This window comes from Ranitomeya variabilis, chromosome 7 (assembly GCF_051348905.1).
Source record: "Ranitomeya variabilis isolate aRanVar5 chromosome 7, aRanVar5.hap1, whole genome shotgun sequence".
NCBI classification, from domain to species: Eukaryota; Metazoa; Chordata; class Amphibia; order Anura; family Dendrobatidae; genus Ranitomeya; species Ranitomeya variabilis.
Window position 1 is genome coordinate 4,613,828 of NC_135238.1, and position 21,048 is coordinate 4,634,875.

The window sequence follows — 21,048 nt, forward strand, 5'->3', positions numbered from 1 at the left end:
GCTGGTCACTTCCTGTCGGTCAATGACTATGGTAGGTCAGCTTCCAGGAGCATTGCGTGGCGGGGGTGGGTGGCACTGATCTGCAGTACCGGGCACCGCCACAGTCGTACACGTGGTGCTGTAGACAATGAAGTCGTTCCGCCGTTACAATCTTACACAACATCCACATATCCAACAAATACGACATGTCCCGGATATTTAGTGACATCAATTTCGATCTTTGACTTTCTGAATTTATTGATTTTGTGGAATTACAGAGAGAAGTTTCTATGCTACAAAATAAAAGCTGAAATGTAATGAAGACAAACAGTGGTAGTGAGCTCAGCCAGGGACGTCCAGAGAAGGAGGAGGCGTCAGCGAAGAACGGCGCTATCATCACACGATCGGCAGCGCTGCCACCCATCGACTGCTCGTCTTATGTGATGTTAAATGCCTTCAGCTGCCAGGATCACCGGGGAGCGGACGGCAAAGTAAGAAATCTCCTGTAAAGTCTGGGATACGAGATTGACCATCAGTACAGTAATGATATCCCGGAAACATTGACCAAGAGGAGATCACCATGATCGGGGGGGTCAGGGGGCAGAGGTTCCCCTGGAGACAGAGAAATCAGCTTCCCCATACACATACACTACAGACCAAAAGTTTGGACACACCTTCTCATTTAAAGATTTTTCTGTATTTTCATGACTATGAAAATTGTACATTCACACTGAAGGCATCAAAACTATGAATTATCACATGTGGAATCATATACTTAACAAAAAAGTGTGAAACAACTGAAAATATGTCATATATTCTAGATTCTTCAACGTAGCCACCTTTTGCTTTGATGACTGCTTTGCACACTCTTGGCATTCTCTTGCTGATCTTCAAGAGGTAGTCACCGGGAATGGTCTTCCAACAATCTTGAAGGAGTTCCCAGAGATGCGTAGCACTTGTTGGCCCTTTTGACTTCACTCTGCGGTCCAGCTCACCCCAAACCATCTCGATTGGGTTCAGGTCTGGTGACTGTGGAGGCCAGGTCATTTGGTGTAGCACCCCATCACTCTCCTTCTTGGCCAAATAGCCCTTACACAGCCTGGAGGTGTGTTTGGGGTCATTGTCCTGTTGAAAAATAAATGATGGTCCAACTAAACGCAAACCGGATGGAATAGCATGCCGCTGCAAGATGCTGTGGTAGCCATGCTAGTTCAATATGCCTTCAATTTTGAATAAATCCCCAACAGTGTCACCAGCAAAGCCCCCCCACACCATCACACCTCCTCCTCCATGCTTTACGGTGGGAACCAGGCATGTAGAGTCCATCCGTTCACCTTTTCTGCGTCGCACAAAGACACGGTGGTTGGAACCAAAGATCTGAAATTTGGACTCATCAGACCAAAGCACAGATTTCCACTGGTCTAATGTCCATTCCTTGTGTTCTTTAGCCCAAACAAGTCTCTTCTGCTTGTTACCTGTCCTTAGCAGTGGTTTCCTAGCAGCTATTTTACCATGAAGGCCTGCTGCACAAAGCCTCCTCTTAACAGTTGTTGTAGAGATGTGTCTGCTGCTAGAACTCTGTGTGGCATTGACCTGGTCTCTAATCTGAGCTGCTGTGAACCTGCGATTTCTGAGGCTGGTGACTCGGATAAACTTATCCTCAGAAGCAGATGTGACTCTTGGTCTTCCTTTCCTGGGGCGGTCCTCATGTGAGCCAGTTTCTTTGTAGTTCTTGATGGTTTTTGCTACTGGACTTGGGGACACTTTCAAAGTTTTCCCAATTTTTCGGACTGACTGACCTTCATTTTTTACAGTAATGATGGCCACTCGTTTTTCTTCACTTCGCTGCTTTTTTCTTGCCATAATACAAATTCTAACAGTCTATTCAGTAGGACTATCAGCTGCGTATCCACCAGACTTCTGCACAACTGATGGTCCCAACCCCATTTATAAGGCAAGAAATCCCACTTATTACACCTGACAGGGCACACCTGTGAAGTGAAAACCATTCCCAGTGACTACCTCTTGAAGCTCATCAAGAGAATGCCAAGAGTGCGCAAAGCAATCATCAAAGCAAAAGGTGGCTACTTTGAAGAACCTAGAATATAAGACATAATTTCAGATGTTTCACACTTTTTTGTTAAGTATATAATTCCACATGTGTTAATTCATAGTTTTGATGCCTTCAGTGTGAATGTACAATTTTCATAGTCATGAAAATACAGAAAAATCTTTAAATGAGAAGGTGTGTCCAAACTTTTGGTCTGTACTGCACGTCTATACATACGGTATATATACCTGTATACATAACCTGCACACATCTCCCATACTCACAGTTTCCGCATGTGATGGCCACCACATCTTCCAGAGTGTAAGTAGCACCGGCCCGTATGGTATCAGCCTCCAGAACAGTCGGCTCTACAATACGACAGAGATAATGTACACGAGCAGACACGCAGATGACTACTTGACCTCAAGAATATGCATTAGAGACTCTTCACTGGTTAGTGGTAATCTACCGAATTACCTAAATATTATATTTAGAATTGAGAGTCCTCAGTGGTTGATACCTTTTAATGGCTAACTGAAAAGATGGTAACAAATTGCAATTTGTTACCATCTTTTCAGTTAGCCATTAAAAGGTATCAACCACTGAGGACTCTCAATTCTAAATATTTTTCTATCTACTGGCTAACACGGTACCAAGATATATTTCTTTCCTGTATCTAAATATTATATAACACCCAGAATGTTATACAACCACAATTCCATAAAATATGGGCGTTTGTAGAAGAAAAATAAAACCAGAATGTGATGAACTGGAAACCGCTTCTCACCATATTTTATCACATAGAACAGAGAACAGATCAGACGTTGGACATTTCTCCTTTTCATCTGATAAAATTAACACATTTAGAAATTGAAAGTAGCAACAAAACTAAAAAAAGTTGGGACAGGATTAACAAAAGGCCGGAAAATTAAGTGATACTAATGATTAACAGCAGGAAGGTCAATTTTCTGCTAAGTCACATGACTGTGTATAAAAAGAGAATGTGCACTATAGAGAGGAGCACTTCATACTATAGAGAGGAGCACTTCATACTATAGAGAGGAGCACTGTACTCTAAAGAGGAGCACTGAGCACTATAGAGAGGAGCACTGTACACTATAGAGAGGAGCACTGAGCACTATAGAGAGGAGCACTGTACACTATAGAGGAGCACTAAGCACTACAGAGAGGAGCACTGTGCACTATAGAGAGGAGCACTGTACACTACAGAGAGGAGCACTGTACACTATAGAGAGGAGCACTGTACACTATGGAGAGGAGCACTGAGCACTATAGAGAGGAGCACTGTGCACTATAGAGAGGAGCACTGTACACTATAGAGAGGAGCACTTCATACTATAGAGAGGAGCACTGTACACTATAGAGAGGAGCACTTCATACTATAGAGAGGAGCACTGTGCACTATAGAGAGGAGCACTGTATACTATAGAGGAGCACTGAGCACTATAGAGAGGAGCATTGTGCACTATAGAGAGGAGCACTGTACACTATAGAGAGGAGCACTTCATACTATAGAGAGGAGCACTGTACACTATAGAGAGGAGTACTGTACACTATAGTAAGGAGCACTGAGCACTATAGAGAGGAGCACTGTGCACTATAGAGAGGAGCACTGTACACTATAGAGGAGCACTGAGCACTATAGCGAGGAGCACTGAGCACTATAGAGAGGAGCACTGTACACTATAGAGAGGAGCACTGTACACTATAGAGGAGCACTGTACTCAATAGAGAGAAGCACTGTACACTATAGAGAGGAGCACTGTACACTATAGAGGAGCACTGTGCACTATAGTGGAGCACTGAGCACTATAGAGAGGAGCACTGTGCACTATAGAGAGGAGCACTTCATACTATAGAGAGGAGCACTGTGCACTATAGAGGAGCACTGAGCAATATAGAGAGGAGCACTTCATACTATAGAGAGGAGCACTGTACACTATAGAGAAGAGCACTGTACACTATAGAGAGGAGCACTTCATACTATAGAGAGGAGCACTGTACACTATAGAGAGGAGCACTGTGCACTATAGAGGAGCACTGAGCACTATAGAGAGGAGCACTTCATACTATAGAGAGGAGCACTGTACACTATAGAGAGGAGCACTGTACACTATAGAGAGGAGCATTTCATACTATAGAGAGGAGCACTTCATACTATAGAGAGGAGCACTGTACACTATAGAGAGGAGCACTTCATACTATAGAGAGGAGCACTGTACACTATAGAGAGCAGCACTGTACACTGTAGAGAGGAGCACTGTACACTGTAGAGAGGAGCACTGTGCACTATATAGAGGAGCACTATACACTACAGAGAGGAGCACTGTACACTGTAGAGAGGAGCACTGTACACTATAGAGAGGAGCACTGTACACTGTAGAGAGGAGCACTGTACACTATAGGGGAGCACTGTACACTATAGAGAGGAGCACTTCATACTATAGAGAGGAGCATTGTACACTGTAGAGAGGAGCACTGTGCACTATACAGAGGAGCACTGTGCACTATAGAGAGGAGCACTGTGCACTATAGAGAGGAGCACTTCATACTATAGAGAGGAGCACTGTACACTATAGAGAGGAGCACTGTGCACTATAGAGGAGCACTGAGCACTATAGAGAGGAGCACTTCATACTATAGAGAGGAGCACTGTACACTATAGAGAGGAGCACTGTACACTATAGAGGAGCACTGTGCACTATAGAGGAGCACTGAGCACTACAGAGGGGAGCACTTCATACTATAGAGAAGAGCACTGTACACTATAGAGAGGAGCATTTCATACTATAGAGAGGAGCACTTCATACTATAGAGAGGAGCACTGTACACTATAGAGAGGAGCACTGTACACTATAGAGAGGAGCACTTCATACTATAGAGAGGAGCACTGTACACTATAGAGAGCAGCACTGTACACTGTAGAGAGGAGCACTGTACACTGTAGAGAGGAGCACTGTGCACTATATAGAGGAGCACTATACACTATAGAGAGGAGCACTATACACTATAGAGAGGAGCACTGTACACTGTAGAGAGGAGCACTGTACACTATAGAGAGGAGCACTGTACACTGTAGAGAGGAGCACTGTACACTATAGAGGAGCACTGTACACTATAGAGAGGAGCACTTCATACTATAGAGAGGAGCATTGTACACTGTAGAGAGGAGCACTGTGCACTATAGAGAGGAGCACTGTGCACTATAGAGAGGAGCACTGTGCACTATAGAGAGGAGCACTGTGCACTATATAGAGGAGCACTATACACTATAGAGAGGAGCACTGTACACTGTAGAGAGGAGCACTGTACACTATAGAGAGGAGCACTGTACACTGTAGAGAGGAGCACTGTACACTATAGAGAGGAGCACTGTACACTGTAGAGAGGAGCACTGTACACTATAGAGAGGAGCATTGTACACTGTAGAGAGGAGCACTGTGCACTATACAGAGGAGCACTGTGCACTATACAGAGGAGCACTGTGCACTATAGAGAGGAGCACTTCATACTATAGAGAGGAGCACTGTACACTATAGAGAGGAGCACTGTGCACTATAGAGGAGCACTGAGCACTATAGAGAGGAGCACTTCATACTATAGAGAGGAGCACTGTACACTATAGAGAGGAGCACTGTACACTATAGAGGAGTACTGTGCACTATAGAGGAGCACTGAGCACTACAGAGGGGAGCACTTCATACTATAGAGAAGAGCACTGTACACTATAGAGAGGAGCACTGTACACTGTAGAGAAGAGCACTGTACACTATAGAGAGGAGCATTTCATACTATAGAGAGGAGCACTTCACACTATAGAGAGGAGCACTGTACACTATAGAGAGGAGCACTTCATACTATAGAGAGGAGCACTGTACACAGGGCCGGACTGGCCATAGGGCACTTCTGGCAAATGCCAGAAGGGCCGGTGCCAGTGGTGGGCCGCTCAATCCGCCGCCCCCGCCGTCGCATTCAACTATACCGGCGTATAGACGCCGGTACAGTTGAATGCAATGATGGAGGAGAGAGCGTCTACAGACGCTCCTCTCCCATCATTCCCCGCTCTGCCTCTGACACTGCGGGTGCGCGATGATGTCATATCATCGCGCACCTGCTGTGTCCCGGGCAGACTGCAGCTGCTGAGACAGGAGCAGGAACCAGGAAGCAACGCTGGGCACGAGGAGAGGTGAGGAGAGTTTTTTTTTTTTCTGGACTGTGGGGCCATTCTCGGAGGAGGTGAGGGGAGGAAGAGAAGAGATGTGGGCTGTATATAGTCCTCTGTGGGCTGTGCTCTGTGCTGTATACTACTGTGGGCTGTATATAGCTCTCTGTGGGCTGTGCTCTGTGCTGTATACTGCTGTGGGCTGTATATAGTTCTCTGTGGGCTGTGCTCTGTGCTGTATACTGCTGTGGGCTGTATATAGTTCTCTGTGGGCTGTGCTCTGTGCTGTATACTACTGTGGGCTGTATATAGCTCTCTGTGGGCTGTGCTCTGTGCTGTATACTGCTGTGGGCTGTATATAGTTCTCTGTGGGCTGTGCTCTGTGCTGTATACTGCTGTGGGCTGTATATAGTTCTCTGTGGGCTGTGCTCTGTGCTGTATACTGCTGTGGGCTGTATATAGCTCTCTGTGGGCTGTGCTCTGTGCTGTATACTACTGTGGGCTGTATATAGCTCTCTGTGGGCTGTGCTCTGTGCTGTATACTACTGTGGCCTGTATATAGTTCTCTGTGGGCTGTGCTCTGTGCTGTATACTACTGTGGGCTGTATATAGCTCTCTGTGGGCTGTGCTCTGTGCTGTATACTGCTGTGGGCTGTATATAGTTCTCTGTGGGCTGTGCTCTGTGCTGTATACTGCTGTGGGCTGTATATAGTTCTCTGTGGGCTGTGCTCTGTGCTGTATACTGCTGTGGGCTGTATATAGCTCTCTGTGGGCTGTGCTCTGTGCTGTATACTACTGTGGGCTGTATATAGCTCTCTGTGGGCTGTGCTCTGTGCTGTATACTACTGTGGGCTGTATATAGTTCTCTGTGGGCTGTGCTCTGTGCTGTATACTACTGTGGGCTGTATATAGCTCTCTGTGGGCTGTGCTCTGTGCTGTATACTACTGTGTGCTCTGTGCTATATATAGTTCTCTGTGGGCTGTGCTCTGTGCTGTATACTGCTGTGGGCTGTATATAGTTCTCTGTGGGCTGTGCTCTGTGCTGTATACTACTGTGTGCTCTGTGCTATATATAGTTCTCTGTGGGCTGTGCTCTGTGCTGTATACTACCGTGGGCTGTATATAGCTCTCTGTGGGCTGTGCTCTGTGCTGTATACTACTGTGTGCTCTGTGCTATATATAGTACTCTGTGGGCTGTGCTCTGTGCTGTATACTACCGTGGGCTGTGTGCTATATATAGTACTCTGTGGGCTGTGCTCTGTGCTGTATACTACTGTGGGCTGTATATAGTTCTCTGTGGGCTGTGCTCTGTGCTGTATACTGCTGTGGGCTGTATATAGTTCTCTGTGGGCTGTGCTCTGTGCTGTATACTGCTGTGGGCTGTATATAGTTCTCTGTGGGCTGTGCTCTGCTGTATACTACTGTGTGCTCTGTGCTATATATAGTACTCTGTGGGCTGTGCTCTGTGCTGTATACTACTGTGGGCTGTATATAGTACTCTGTGGGCTGTGCTCTGTGCTGTATACTACTGTGGGCTGTATATAGTTCTCTGTGGGCTGTGCTCTGTGCTGTATACTACTGTGGGCTGTATATAGTACTCTGTGGGCTGTGCTCTGTGCTGTATACTACTGTGGGCTGTATATAGTTCTCTGTGGGCTGTGCTCTGTGCTGTATACTGCTGTGGGCTGTATATAGTCCTCTGTGGGCTGTGCTCTGTGCTGTATACTACTGTGGGCTGTATATAGCTCTCTGTGGGCTGTGCTCTGTGCTGTATACTGCTGTGGGCTGTATATAGTTCTCTGTAGGCTGTGCTCTGTGCTGTATACTACTGTGGGCTGTATATAGTACTCTGTGGGCTGTGCTCTGTGCTGTATACTGCTGTGGGCTGTATATAGTTCTCTGTGGGCTGTGCTCTGTGCTGTATACTACTGTGGGCGGTATATAGTTCTCTGTGGGCTGTGCTCTGTGCTGTATACCACTGTGGGCTGTATATAGTTCTCTGTGGGCTGTGCTCTGTGCTGTATACTGCTGTGGGCTGTATATAGTTCTCTGTGGGCTGTGCTCTGTGCTGTATACTACTGTGGGCTGTATATAGCTCTCTGTGGGCTGTGCTCTGTGCTGTATACTACTGTGTGCTCTGTGCTATATATAGTACTCTGTGGGCTGTGCTCTGTGCTGTATACTACCGTGGGCTGTGTGCTATATATAGTACTCTGTGGGCTGTGCTCTGTGCTGTATACTACTGTGGGCTGTATATAGTACTCTGTGGGCTGTGCTCTGTGCTGTATACTACTGTGGGCTGTATATAGTACTCTGTGGGCTGTGCTCTGTGCTGTATACTACTGTGGGCTGTATATAGTACTCTGTGGGCTGTGCTCTGTGCTGTATACTACTGTGGGCTGTATATAGTACTCTGTGGGCTGTGCTCTGTGCTGTATACTACTGTGGGCTGTATATAGTACTCTGTGGGCTGTGCTCTGTGCTGTATACTACTGTGGGCTGTATATAGTACTCTGTGGGCTGTGCTCTGTGCTGTATACTGCTGTGGGCTGTATATAGCTCTCTGTGGGCTGTGCTCTGTGCTGTATACTACTGTGGGCTGTATATAGCTCTCTGTGGGCTGTGCTCTGTGCTGTATACTACTGTGTGCTCTGTGCTATATATAGTACTCTGTGGGCTGTGCTCTGTGCTGTATACTACTGTGTGCTATATATAGTTCTCTGGGCTGTGCTCTGTGCTGTATACTACTGTGGGCTGTATATAGTACTCTGTGGGCTGTGCTCTGTGCTGTATACTGCTGTGGGCTGTATATAGTACTCTGTGGGCTGTGCTCTGTGCTGTATACTACTGTGGGCTGTATATAGTACTCTGTGGGCTGTGCTCTGTGCTGTATACTGCTGTGGGCTGTATATAGTTATCTGTGGGCTGTGCTCTGTGCTGTATACTACTGTGGGCTGTATATAGTTATCTGTGGGCTGTGCTCTGTGCTGTATGCTACTGTGGGCTGTATATAGTTCTCTGTGGGCTGTGCTCTGTGCTGTATATAGTTCTCTGTGGGCTGTGCTCTGTGCTGTATACTACTGTGGGCTGTATATAGTACTCTGTGGGCTGTGCTCTGTGCTGTATACTACTGTGGGCTGTATATAGTTCTCTGTGGGCTGTGCTCTGTGCTGTATATAGTTCTCTGTGGGCTGTGCTCTGTGCTGTATACTACTGTGGGCTGTATATAGTACTCTGTGGGCTGTGCTCTGTGCTGTATACTACTGTGGGCTGTATATAGTTCTCTGTGGGCTGTGCTCTGTGCTGTATACTACTGTGGGCTGTATATAGTTCTCTGTGGGCTGTGCTCTGTGCTGTATACTGCTCTGTGCTGTATATAGTTCTCTGTGGGCTGTGCTCTGTGCTGTATACTACTGTGGGCTGTATATAGTTATCTGTGGGCTGTGCTCTGTGCTGTATACTACTGTGGGCTGTATATAGCTCTCTGTGGGCTGTGCTCTGTGCTGTATGCTACTGTGGGCTGTATATAGTTCTCTGTGGGCTGTGCTCTGTGCTGTATATAGTTCTCTGTGGGCTGTGCTCTGTGCTGTATACTACTGTGGGCTGTATATAGTACTCTGTGGGCTGTGCTCTGTGCTGTATACTACTGTGGGCTGTATATAGTTCTCTGTGGGCTGTGCTCTGTGCTGTATACTACTGTGGGCTGTATATAGTTCTCTGTGGGCTGTGCTCTGTGCTGTATACTGCTCTGTGCTGTATATAGTTCTCTGTGGGCTGTGCTCTGTGCTGTATACTACTGTGGGCTGTATATAGTTCTCTGTGGGCTGTGCTCTGTGCTGTATACCACTGTGGGCTGTATATAGTTCTCTGTGGGCTGTGCTGTATATAGTACTCTGGGCTGTGCTGTATATAGTACTCTGTGGGCTGTGCTGTATATAGTTCTCTGTGGGCTGTGCTGTATATAGTTCTCTGTGGGCTGTGCTGTATATATTACTTTGTGGGCTGTGCTGTATATAGTACTCTCTGGGCTGTGCTGTATATAGTACTCTGTGGGCTGTGCTGTATATAGTACTCTGTGGGCTGTGCTGTGTATAGTACTCTGTGGGCTGTGCTGTATATAGTACTCTCTGGGCTGTGCTGTATATAGTACTCTCTGGGCTGTGCTGTATATAGTACTCTCTGGGCTGTGCTTTATATAGTACTCTGGGCTGTGCTGTATATAGTACTCTGGGCTGTGCTGTATATAGTACTCTGTGGGCTGTGCTGTATATAGTTCTCTGTGGGCTGTGCTTTATATAGTTCTCTGTGGGCTGTGCTGTATATAGTACTCTCTGGGCTGTGCTGTATATAGTACTCTCTGGGCTGTGCTGTATATAGTACTCTCTGGGCTGTGCTGTATATAGTACTCTCTGGGCTGTGCTGTGTATAGTACTCTCTGGGCTGTGCTGTATATAGTTCTCTGTGGGCTGTGCTGTATATAGTACTCTGGGCTGTGCTGTATATAGTACTCTGGGCTGTGCTTTATATAGTTCTCTGTGGGCTGTGCTGTATATAGTTCTCTGTGGGCTGTGCTGTATATAGTTCTCTGTGGGCTGTGCTGTATATAGTTCTCTGTGGGCTGTGCTGTATATATTACTTTGTGGGCTGTGCTGTATATATTACTCTGTGGGCTGTGCTGTATACTACTGTGTGGACTGTGCTGTATACTTCTACGTGGGCTGTGCTGTATACTACTGTGTGGTCTGTGCTGTATACTACTGTGTGGTCTGTGCTGAATACTGCTGTGTGGGCTGTGTTATCTACTACGCGAGCTGTGCTATAGTATGCAGGCTGTGCTGTATACTATGCGGTTTGTGCTATATAATATGCGGGCTTTGCTATATACTATGGGGAGTATATTATATTCTATGGGGGAGGCCATGTTATGTACTATGTGGCTGTGTTATATACTATTGTGGGGGTATATTATATTCTATGGGGGAGGCTGCGTTATATACTATGGGGGGCTGCATTATATTCTATGGGGGGCTACATTATATATTATGGGGAGGTGGGCTGTATTATATTCTATGGGGGTTACATACTCTGGGGTGGCTGCATTATACTCTGTGGGGTGGCTGCATTATACTCTGGGGTGGCTGCATTATACTCTGGGGTGGCTGCATTATACTCTGGGGTGGCTGCATTATACTATATGTGGGCTGCATTATACTGTATCGAGGACTATGGGGAATACGTTATACTATATGAAGAACTATGGGGTGCATTATACTATGGGAAGTGAATTGTACTACATGGATGACTGTGGCGGTGCATTATACTATATGGAGCACTATGAGGATTGTATTATGCTATATGGAGGACTATGAGGATTGTATTATGCTATATGGAGGACTATGAGGAGTGTATTATACTATGTGGAGGACTGAGCAGTGTATTTTAATATATGGAGGACTATAGGGAGTGTATTATACTATATGGAGGACTATGGAGCACATTATAATATATGGAGGACTATGGGGTGTATTTTACTAAACAAGTAAAATGCTGCATATTCGGATTGTTTTTGCTGGAACAAAAAGCCTTGTTGTCAGCAGCACATTGCCAGTGTAAACTGTAGATGTGCTGCTGAAAACATGATACTGTATGGTGATCTGTTAGTGATCTATTAGTGATCGTTCTGTCTCATCATTATTCCTCAGCTGGTGGAAAGAGGCCGGGAAACAAGCGTTGAACAACTTCAGTATTGTCGATCAAACTCGTTTAGCGGCCTGAACTCAGCGCACGTAAATACAACAGAAAGGCTTCTGTGTGATGTGCAATATGTTAGCATTTGGGGACCCATTTTAAACTTTGCCTAGGGCCCCACTTTGCCTAAAACCGGCCCTGCCTACAAGTGTACAAAGATATTATACAGTCACCATGTGACAAGTGGGCCTGTGTAACTTCAAATGCCAGGGCTGAATTTTAGTCCCAGTCCGGCCCTGCAAGTGGGCCTGTGTCACTTCAAATGCCAGGGCTGAATTTTAGTCCCAGTCCGGCCCTGACTGTACACTATAGAGAGCAGCACTGTACACTGTAGAGAGGAGCACTGTACACTGTAGAGAGGAGCACTGTGCACTATATAGAGGAGCACTATACACTATAGAGAGGAGCACTATACACTATAGAGAGGAGCACTGTACACTGTAGAGAGGAGCACTGTACACTATAGAGAGGAGCACTGTACACTGTAGAGAGGAGCACTGTACACTATAGAGGAGCACTGTACACTATAGAGAGGAGCACTTCATACTATAGAGAGGAGCATTGTACACTGTAGAGAGGAGCACTGTACACTATAGAGAGGAGCACTGTACACTGTAGAGAGGAGCACTGTACACTATAGAGGAGCACTGTACACTATAGAGAGGAGCACTTCATACTATAGAGAGGAGCATTGTACACTGTAGAGAGGAGCACTGTACACTATAGAGAGGAGCACTGTACACTGTAGAGAGGAGCACTGTACACTGTAGAGAGGAGCACTGTACACTATAGAGGAGCACTGTGCACTATAGAGAGGAGCACTGTACACTGTAGAGAGGAGCACTGTACACTATAGAGGAGCACTGTACACTATAGAGAGGAGCACTTCATACTATAGAGAGGAGCATTGTACACTGTAGAGAGGAGCACTGTACACTATAGAGAGGAGCACTGTACACTGTAGAGAGGAGCACTGTACACTGTAGAGAGGAGCACTGTACACTATAGAGGAGCACTGTACACTATAGAGAGGAGCACTTCATACTATAGAGAGGAGCATTGTACACTGTAGAGAGGAGCACTGTACACTATAGAGAGGAGCACTGTACACTGTAGAGAGGAGCACTGTACACTGTAGAGAGGAGCACTGTACACTATAGAGGAGCACTGTACACTATAGAGAGGAGCACTTCATACTATAGAGAGGAGCATTGTACACTGTAGAGAGGAGCACTGTGCACTATAGAGAGGAGCACTGTACACTATAGAGAGGAGCACTTCATACTATAGAGAGGAGCACTTCATACTATAGAGAGGAGCACTGTACACTGTAGAGAGGAGCACTGTACACTATAGAGAGGAGCACTGTACACTGTAGAGAGGAGCACTGTACACTATAGTAAGGAGCACTTCATACTATAGTAAGGAGCACTTCATACTATAGAGAGGAGCACTGTACACTATAGAGAGGAGCACTGTACACATAATCTAGTGGGTTAATAGATATGTATACATTTACTTACTGACTGACTTCTGGGCAGGAAATATCGGTAGCAGGATATAATCCACAGCACGCTGCCGGTTACCTAAGAGTCAATGTAAGGTCCGCGTCATGTCCGATACAGAGAAGTACGACGTCATGTGGTTATTACACTCCAGCCAGATAACGCCGGAGAGGACGACGCTGACATGGTTATAATGAGCCGTAGTATAATGGCATCACTCACATTGGGAGCGCTGGGTCTTTGGCACGTGTCATAGATGGAGATCATCGTCATGGCGGAGGACAGAAGGAAGCATGCCCAGGAGCCCTGCGACAGAAGAAGACGTTACCGGCACCTGATGTCACATTATCACCATCGCTAGTACAGGACGGTCACCGGTACTCACCAGTGGTATCACGGGCTTAGATACAGGGATAATAAGCACCCTCACTGTCAGTGCTGTCCAGAGCATCAGGAGAAGACCCTGCCAGGAAGAACAACCCAGTGTGATGGTGGAAGGCAAGGAGAATTACAGCCATAAATATGTCACCCCCTGGCTTGTACCCCTGCGCTGTATCCCATAAACTGCTGCAGGACCTTACTACATTTGGTGGCCAGGATCCTGAGACGTAGATATAAGGGATGGCGAGGTCGTAGTAACACGTGGCCCTGGTGACTGCGGGGCCCGATAGATACGAGTCCTCCAGTGTGTTCATGCACCTACAGATCTACCATGGGAGAAGCTATCACATTCCTGGGTGGGCTACCAGTCATGTATTATGGGCAGCCTCCCCCTCTGGTGTCCGCGCAGTGATGGAGGACCATAATTTCTGTATTTCCATTCTGCTAATGATTGGGAGCGTTGAGGAGGTGACACGTGACATTCACTGCACATTCTCACTTCAATCCATAGTTTCTCCACATTTGTGACACTTTCCCTGAATTAGACACAGAATTTCGGCTTCTTCTTACAATAACTTACATTTCTCTGGCTTGGATCGTGGTATGTGTTCCAGAAAGTGAGAATCGATAGCGCCGATACCACAAGCTTCCTCACGGGCCCCTGAAAACAGAGCAGTCACGTTACATACAGTATGTACTAGGGGTGGAGTGTAGACTGAGCGCTCAGGTTACAGCCCCCCACTCTGCTCCATCCTGGTGATGTGTCCTAGACGGACAATTAAGCTAACCCCAACTCCCTGCTCGGAGAGACATCCAGAAGACCGGCCAATATTAGACCACTGGTGCAGATATGGAGGATCCAATGTCACCAGGAGACTTTCCATCATTTCATGGAGTCTCCTCATTATAAGGAGACCTGATGGATGTGTCGTCCACTGTACAGGGGCCACTAATACATGTGAGAAATGGGGGATGATGGTGCGCTAGGTCACAGGCCAGAGCGGTGCATGGACATGGAGCTGGGATCATCCACAAACCATGGAGGAACCACCACCCCAGCGCGATGCATCAAACCTTCCATGTTATCATTCATGACTGTGAGACTGAGGTGGATCTAATATTCAGGATCCCAACAAATAATAAGCAGAGACCTCATGAGCCCCGGGCTGGCCCGTCTTCCTAGGACGACCTTCTTCTGTACTCTGCATGTAATCAAAAGAAGGAGATTTAGTTCTAAGCAAATATACTGTATATACGGCTGGAACTGATAGACAAGGAGAGCGGAAATCAGAAGAGAGTGCGGGGAAAGGTCTGAGCGCACTGCAGAGCAGGAGTGACCGGAGGACCACCGCAGCAGAATCTGGCTGTAACTATATGGTCCAGATATAGGAGGAAGTAGGCTGAAAACTTCTACTCTAATGATTACATAATCTGAAGGCAACCATGGCAAAGAGCTCAGAGGACAAACATCTGGTCCAACAGGTCCACCAAATGTGGAAAAAAATAATCAGCTGGGGTCAATATAGAATCATTTAGCCGAGACTACAATATATAATCAACATCAGTCATCACCATCGTCATCACTAGCCAACGTCAATCCCCATCAATCTTCAGAGGCAGAGGCCCCACCCAGATAGAGGATTACTCCAGAACTAGAGTTCTCACCACGATGGAGGAGTCCTACAGAGCTAGAGGCCCCTCCCAGATAGAGGAGTGCAGCAGAGCTAGAGGCCCCTCCTACATAGAGGAGCGCTGCAGAGCTAGAGGCCCCTCCCAGATAGAGGAGTGCAGCAGAGCTAGAGGCCCCTCCTACATAGAGGAGCGCTGCAGAGCTAGAGGCCCCTCCCAGATAGAGGAGTGCTGCAGAGCTAGAAACCCCTCCCAGATAGAGGAGTGCTGCAGAGAAAAAGGCCCCTCCCAGATAGAGGAGTGCTGTAGAACTAGAGTTTTCACCAAGATAGAGGAGTGCCGCAGAGCTAGAGGCCCCTCCCAGATAGAGGAGTGCTGCAGAGCTGGAGGCCCCTCCCAGATAGAGGAGTGCTGCAGAGCTATAGGCCCCTCCCAGATAGAGGAGTGCTGCAGAGCTATAGGCCCCTCCCAGATAGAGGAGTGCTGCAGAGCTATAGGCCCCTCCCAGATAGAGGAGTGCTGCAGAGCTAGAGGCCCCTCCCAGATAGAGGAGTGCCGCAGAGCTAGAGGCCCCTCCCAGATAGAGGAGTGCTGCAGAGCTATAGGCCCCTCCCAGATAGAGGAGTGCCGCAGAGCTAGAGGCCCCTCCCAGATAGAGGAGTGCTGCAGAGCTATAGGCCCCTCCCAGATAGAGGAGTGCCGCAGAGCTAGAGGCCCCTCCCAGATAGAGGAGTGCTGCAGAGCTATAGGCCCCTCCTAGATAGAGGAGTGCTGCAGAGCTATAGGCCCCTCCCAGATAGAGGAGTGTTGCAGAGCTATAGGCCCCTCCCAGATAGAGGAGTGCTGCAGAGCTATAGGCCCCTCCCAGATAGAGGAGTGCTGCAGAGCAAGAGGCCCCTCCCAGATAGAGGAGTGCTGCAGAGCTATAGGCCCCTCCCAGATAGAGGAGTGCCGCAGAGCTAGAGGCCCCTCCCAGATAGAGGAGTGCTGCAGAGCTATAGGCCCCTCCCAGATAGAGGAGTGCCGCAGAGCTAGAGGCCCCTCCCAGATAGAGGAGTGCTGCAGAGCTATAGGCCCCTCCCAGATAGAGGAGTGCCGCAGAGCTAGAGGCCCCTCCCAGATAGAGGAGTGCTGCAGAGCTATAGGCCCCTCCTAGATAGAGGAGTGCTGCAGAGCTATAGGCCCCTCCCAGATAGAGGAGTGTTGCAGAGCTATAGGCCCCTCCCAGATAGAGGAGTGCTGCAGAGCTATAGGCCCCTCCCAGATAGAGGAGTGCTGCAGAGCAAGAGGCCCCTCCCAGATAGAGGAGTGTTGCAGAGCTATAGGCCCCTCCCAGATAGAGGAGTGTTGCAGAGCTATAGGCCCCTCCCAGATAGAGGAGTGCTGCAGAGCTATAGGCCCCTCCCAGATAGAGTGCTGCAGAGCAAGAGGCCCCTCCCAGATAGAGGAGTGCTGCAGAGCTATAGGCCCCTCCCAGATAGAGGAGTGCTGCAGAGCTATAGGCCCCTCCCAAATAGAGGAGTGCTGCAGAGCAAGAGGCCCCTCCCAGATAGAGGAGTGCTGCAGAGCTAGAGGCCCTCCCAGATAAAGGAGTGTTGCAGAGCTATAGGCCCCTCCCAGATAGAGGAGTGCTGCAGAGCTATAGGCACCTCCCAGATAGAGGAGTGCTGCAGAGCTAGAGGCCCCTCCCAGATAGAGGAGCGCTGCAGAGCTAGAAGCCCCTCCCAGATAGAGGAGCGCTGCAGAGCTAGAAGCCCCTCCCAGATAGAGGAGCGCTGCAGAGCTAGAAGCCCCTCCCAGATAGAGGAGTGCTGCAGAGCTAGAAGCCCCTCTCAGATAGAGGAGCGCTGCAGAGCTAGAAGCCCCTCCCAGATAGAGGAGTGCTGCAGAGCTAGAAACCCCTCCCAGATAGAGGAGTGCTGCAGAGAAAAAGGCCCCTCCCAGATAGAGGAGTGCTGTAGAACTAGAGTTTTCACCAAGATAGAGGAGTGCCGCAGAGCTAGAGGTCCCTCCCAGATAGAGGAGTGCTGCAGAGCTGGAGGCCCCTCCCAGATAGAGGAGTGCTGCAGAGCTATAGGCCCCTCCCAGATAGAGGAGTGCTGCAGAGCTATAGGCCCCTCCCAGATAGAGGAGTGCTGCAGAGCTATAGGCCCCTCCCAGATAGAGGAGTGCTGCAGAGCTAGAGGCCCCTCCCAGATAGAGGAGTGCCGCAGAGCTAGAGGCCCCTCCCAGATAGAGGAGTGCTGCAGAGCTATAGGCCCCTCCCAGATAGAGGAGTGCCGCAGAGCTAGAGGCCCCTCCCAGATAGAGGAGTGCTGCAGAGCTATAGGCCCCTCCTAGATAGAGGAGTGCTGCAGAGCTATAGGCCCCTCCCAGATAGAGGAGTGTTGCAGAGCTATAGGCCCCTCCCAGATAGAGGAGTGCTGCAGAGCTATAGGCCCCTCCCAGATAGAGGAGTGCTGCAGAGCAAGAGGCCCCTCCCAGATAGAGGAGTGCTGCAGAGCTATAGGCCCCTCCCAGATAGAGGAGTGCTGCAGAGCTATAGGCCCCTCCCAAATAGAGGAGTGCTGCAGAGCAAGAGGCCCCTCCCAGATAGAGGAGTGCTGCAGAGCTAGAGGCCCTCCCAGATAAAGGAGTGTTGCAGAGCTATAGGCCCCTCTGTTATGACCCCAATGGCGAGGGTCTCAGAGGTACGTGGAAGTCTGCAGAATACAAAAATCCAGCTCATAGGGCAGTGGTAACTGGGTTGACCATATATCTACTCCTAACGCCAACACTAGAAGTAGCCGGGGATCATTCCTACGTTGATTCTAGATGACACGCTCCAGCCGGAGAATCTAGCTACCCCTAGTAGAGGAAAACAAAAGACCTTTCTTGCCTCCAGAGAAGGGGACCCCAAAGCTGGATAGAAGCCCCCCACAAATAATAACGGTGAGGTAAGAGGAAATGACAAACACAGAAATGAACCAGGTTTAGCACAGAGAGGCCCGCTTACTGATAGCAGAATAAAGAAAGGTAACTTATATGGTCAACAAAAACCCTATCAAAATCCACACTGGAAATTCAAGAACCCCCGAACCGTCTAACGGTCCGGGGGGAGAACACCAGCCCCCTAGAGCTTCCAGCAAAGGTCAGGATATAGATTTGGAACAAGCTGGACAAAAATACAAAACCAAAACAAATAGCAAAAAGCAAAAGGCAGACTTAGCTGATATAACTGGAACCAGGATCAGTAGACAAGAGCACAGCAGACTAGCTCTGATAACTACGTTGCCAGGCATTGAACTGAAGGTCTAGGGAGCTTATATAGCAACACCCCTAACTAACGACCCAGGTGCGGATAAAAGGAATGACAGAAAAACCAGAGTCAAAAAAAACTAGTAACCACTAGAGGGAGCAAAAAGCAAATTCACAACACCCCTCCCAGATAGAGGAGTGCTGCAGAGCTATAGGCACCTCCCAGATAGAGGAGCGCTGCAGAGCTAGAAGCCCCTCCCAGATAGAGGAGCGCTGCAGAGCTATAGGCCCCTCCCAAATAGAGGAGTGCTGCAGAGCAAGAGGCCCCTCCCAGATAGAGGAGTGCTGCAGAGCTATAGGCCCCTCCCAAATAGAGGAGTGCTGCAGAGCAAGAGGCCCCTCCCAGATAGAGGAGTGCTGCAGAGCTAGAGGCCCTCCCAGATAAAGGAGTGTTGCAGAGCTATAGGCCCCTCCCAGATAAAGGAGTGTTGCAGAGCTATAGGCCCCTCCCAGATAGAGGAGTGCTGCAGAGCTAGAGGCCCCTCCCAGATAGAGGAGCGCTGCAGAGCTAGAAGCCCCTCCCAGATAGAGGAGCGCTGCAGAGCTAGAAGCCCCTCCCAGATAGAGGAGCGCTGTAGAGCTAGAAGCCCCTCCCAGATAGAGGAGCGCTGCAGAGCTAGAAGCCCCTCCCAGATAGAGGAGTGCTGCAGAGCTAGAAGCCCCTCTCAGATAGAGGAGCGCTGCAGAGCTAGAAGCCCCTCCCAGATAGAGGAGTGCTGCAGAGCTAGAGGCCCCTCCCAGATAGAGGAGCGCTGCAGAGCTAGAAGCCCCTCCCAGATAGAGGAGCGCTGCAGAGCTAGAAGCCCCTCCCAGATAGAGTGCTGCAGAGCTAGAAGCCCCTCTCAGATAGAGGAGTGTTGTGAATTTGGATTCTGGGCTCCCCCGGTGGCTACTGGTGGAATTGAACTGGTGTTTTCATCTTCTCTGTTCACCTGTTCCCATCAAGATGTGGGAGTCGCTATATAACCTTGCTGCTCTGTTAGTTGCTTGCCGGTCAACAATGTTATCAGAAGCCTCTCTGTGCTTGTTCCTGCTCCTAGACAACTACTAGATAAGTTGGACTCTTGTCCATGTTTGTTTTTGCATTTTTGTTCCAGTTCACAGCTGTAGTTTCGTTACTGTGTCTGGAAAGCTCTTGTGAACAGGAATTGCCACTCTGGTGTTATGAGTTAATGCCAGAGTTTTAAAGTAATTCCTGGATGGTGTTTTGATAGGGTTTTCAGCTGACCATGAAAGTGTCCTTTCTGTCTTCTGCTATGTAGTAAGTGGACCTCAAATTTGCTAAACCTATTTTCATACTACGTTTGTTATTTCATCTTAATTCACCGCCAATACATGTGGGGGGCCTCTGTCTCCTTTCGGGGTATTTCTCTAGAGGTGAGCTAGGACTGATATTTTCCTCTGCTAGCATTATTTAGTCCTCCGGCTGGTGCTGGGCATCTAGAATCAACGTAGGCATGCTACCCGGCCACTGCTAGTTGTGCGTTAGGTTTAGTTCATGGTCAGCTCAGTTCCCATCTTCCAAGAGCTAGTTCCTATATATGCTTATGCTATGTTCTCTTGCCATTGAGATCATGACAGTTTGACCGGCCCACTAAAGGGTTAAAATCCTTGGCTGAGAAAGGAGAGAAATAAGTAGTCTGCTGAATTTTTTTTTTTTTTTTTCTCTCCTTCTAATCTTTGAATGGCTCTGTGTCCACCTGTTTGTAATGGATCTTCAGAGTGTAACTGCAGGTTTGAATAATCTCGCCACGAAGGTACAAAATTTGCAAGATTTTGTTTGTCATGCACCTGTATCTGAGCCGAGAATTCCTTTGCCGGAATTTTTCTCGGGGAATAGATCTGGGTTTCAGAATTTTCGAAATAATTGCAAATTATTTTTGTCCCTGAAATCTCGCTCTGCCGGAGACCCTGCACAGCAGGTCAGGATTGTGATTTCCTTGCTCCGGGGCGACCCTCAAGACTGGGCTTTTTCATTGACACCAGGGGATCCTGCGTTGCTCAATGTGGATGCGTTTTTTCTGGCCTTGGGGTTGCTTTATGACGAACCTCATTTGGAGCTTCAGGCAGAAAAAACTTTGATGTCCCTATCTCAGGGGCAAGATGAAGCGGAAATTTACTGCCAAAAATTCCGTAAATGGTCTGTGCTTACTCAGTGGAATGAGTGCGCCCTGGCGGCGACTTTCAGAGAGGGTCTCTCTGATGCCATTAAGGATGTTATGGTGGGGTTCCCTGTGCCTGCGGGTCTGAATGAGTCCATGACAATGGCTATTCAG

At 48.2% G+C, this 21,048-nt stretch overlaps 1 protein-coding gene across 1 annotated transcript in view; it reads right to left on the minus strand.

Moving 5' to 3' along the window:
* Positions 1–211: 211 nt before the first annotated feature.
* Positions 212–21,048, minus strand: part of LOC143785053 (uncharacterized) — a 30,829-nt gene continuing 9,992 nt past the window's right edge. Inside the window, exons 6-12 of the mRNA XM_077273714.1 lie at positions 14,998–15,048; positions 14,427–14,507; positions 13,851–13,928; positions 13,688–13,771; positions 13,484–13,546; positions 2,314–2,397; positions 212–491 (exon numbers count right to left, since the gene is read on the minus strand). Coding sequence (XP_077129829.1) covers positions 426–491; positions 2,314–2,397; positions 13,484–13,546; positions 13,688–13,771; positions 13,851–13,928; positions 14,427–14,507; positions 14,998–15,048 — 507 coding nt within the window. The 3' untranslated portion in view covers positions 212–425. The remainder of the gene's footprint in view (positions 492–2,313; positions 2,398–13,483; positions 13,547–13,687; positions 13,772–13,850; positions 13,929–14,426; positions 14,508–14,997; positions 15,049–21,048) is intronic.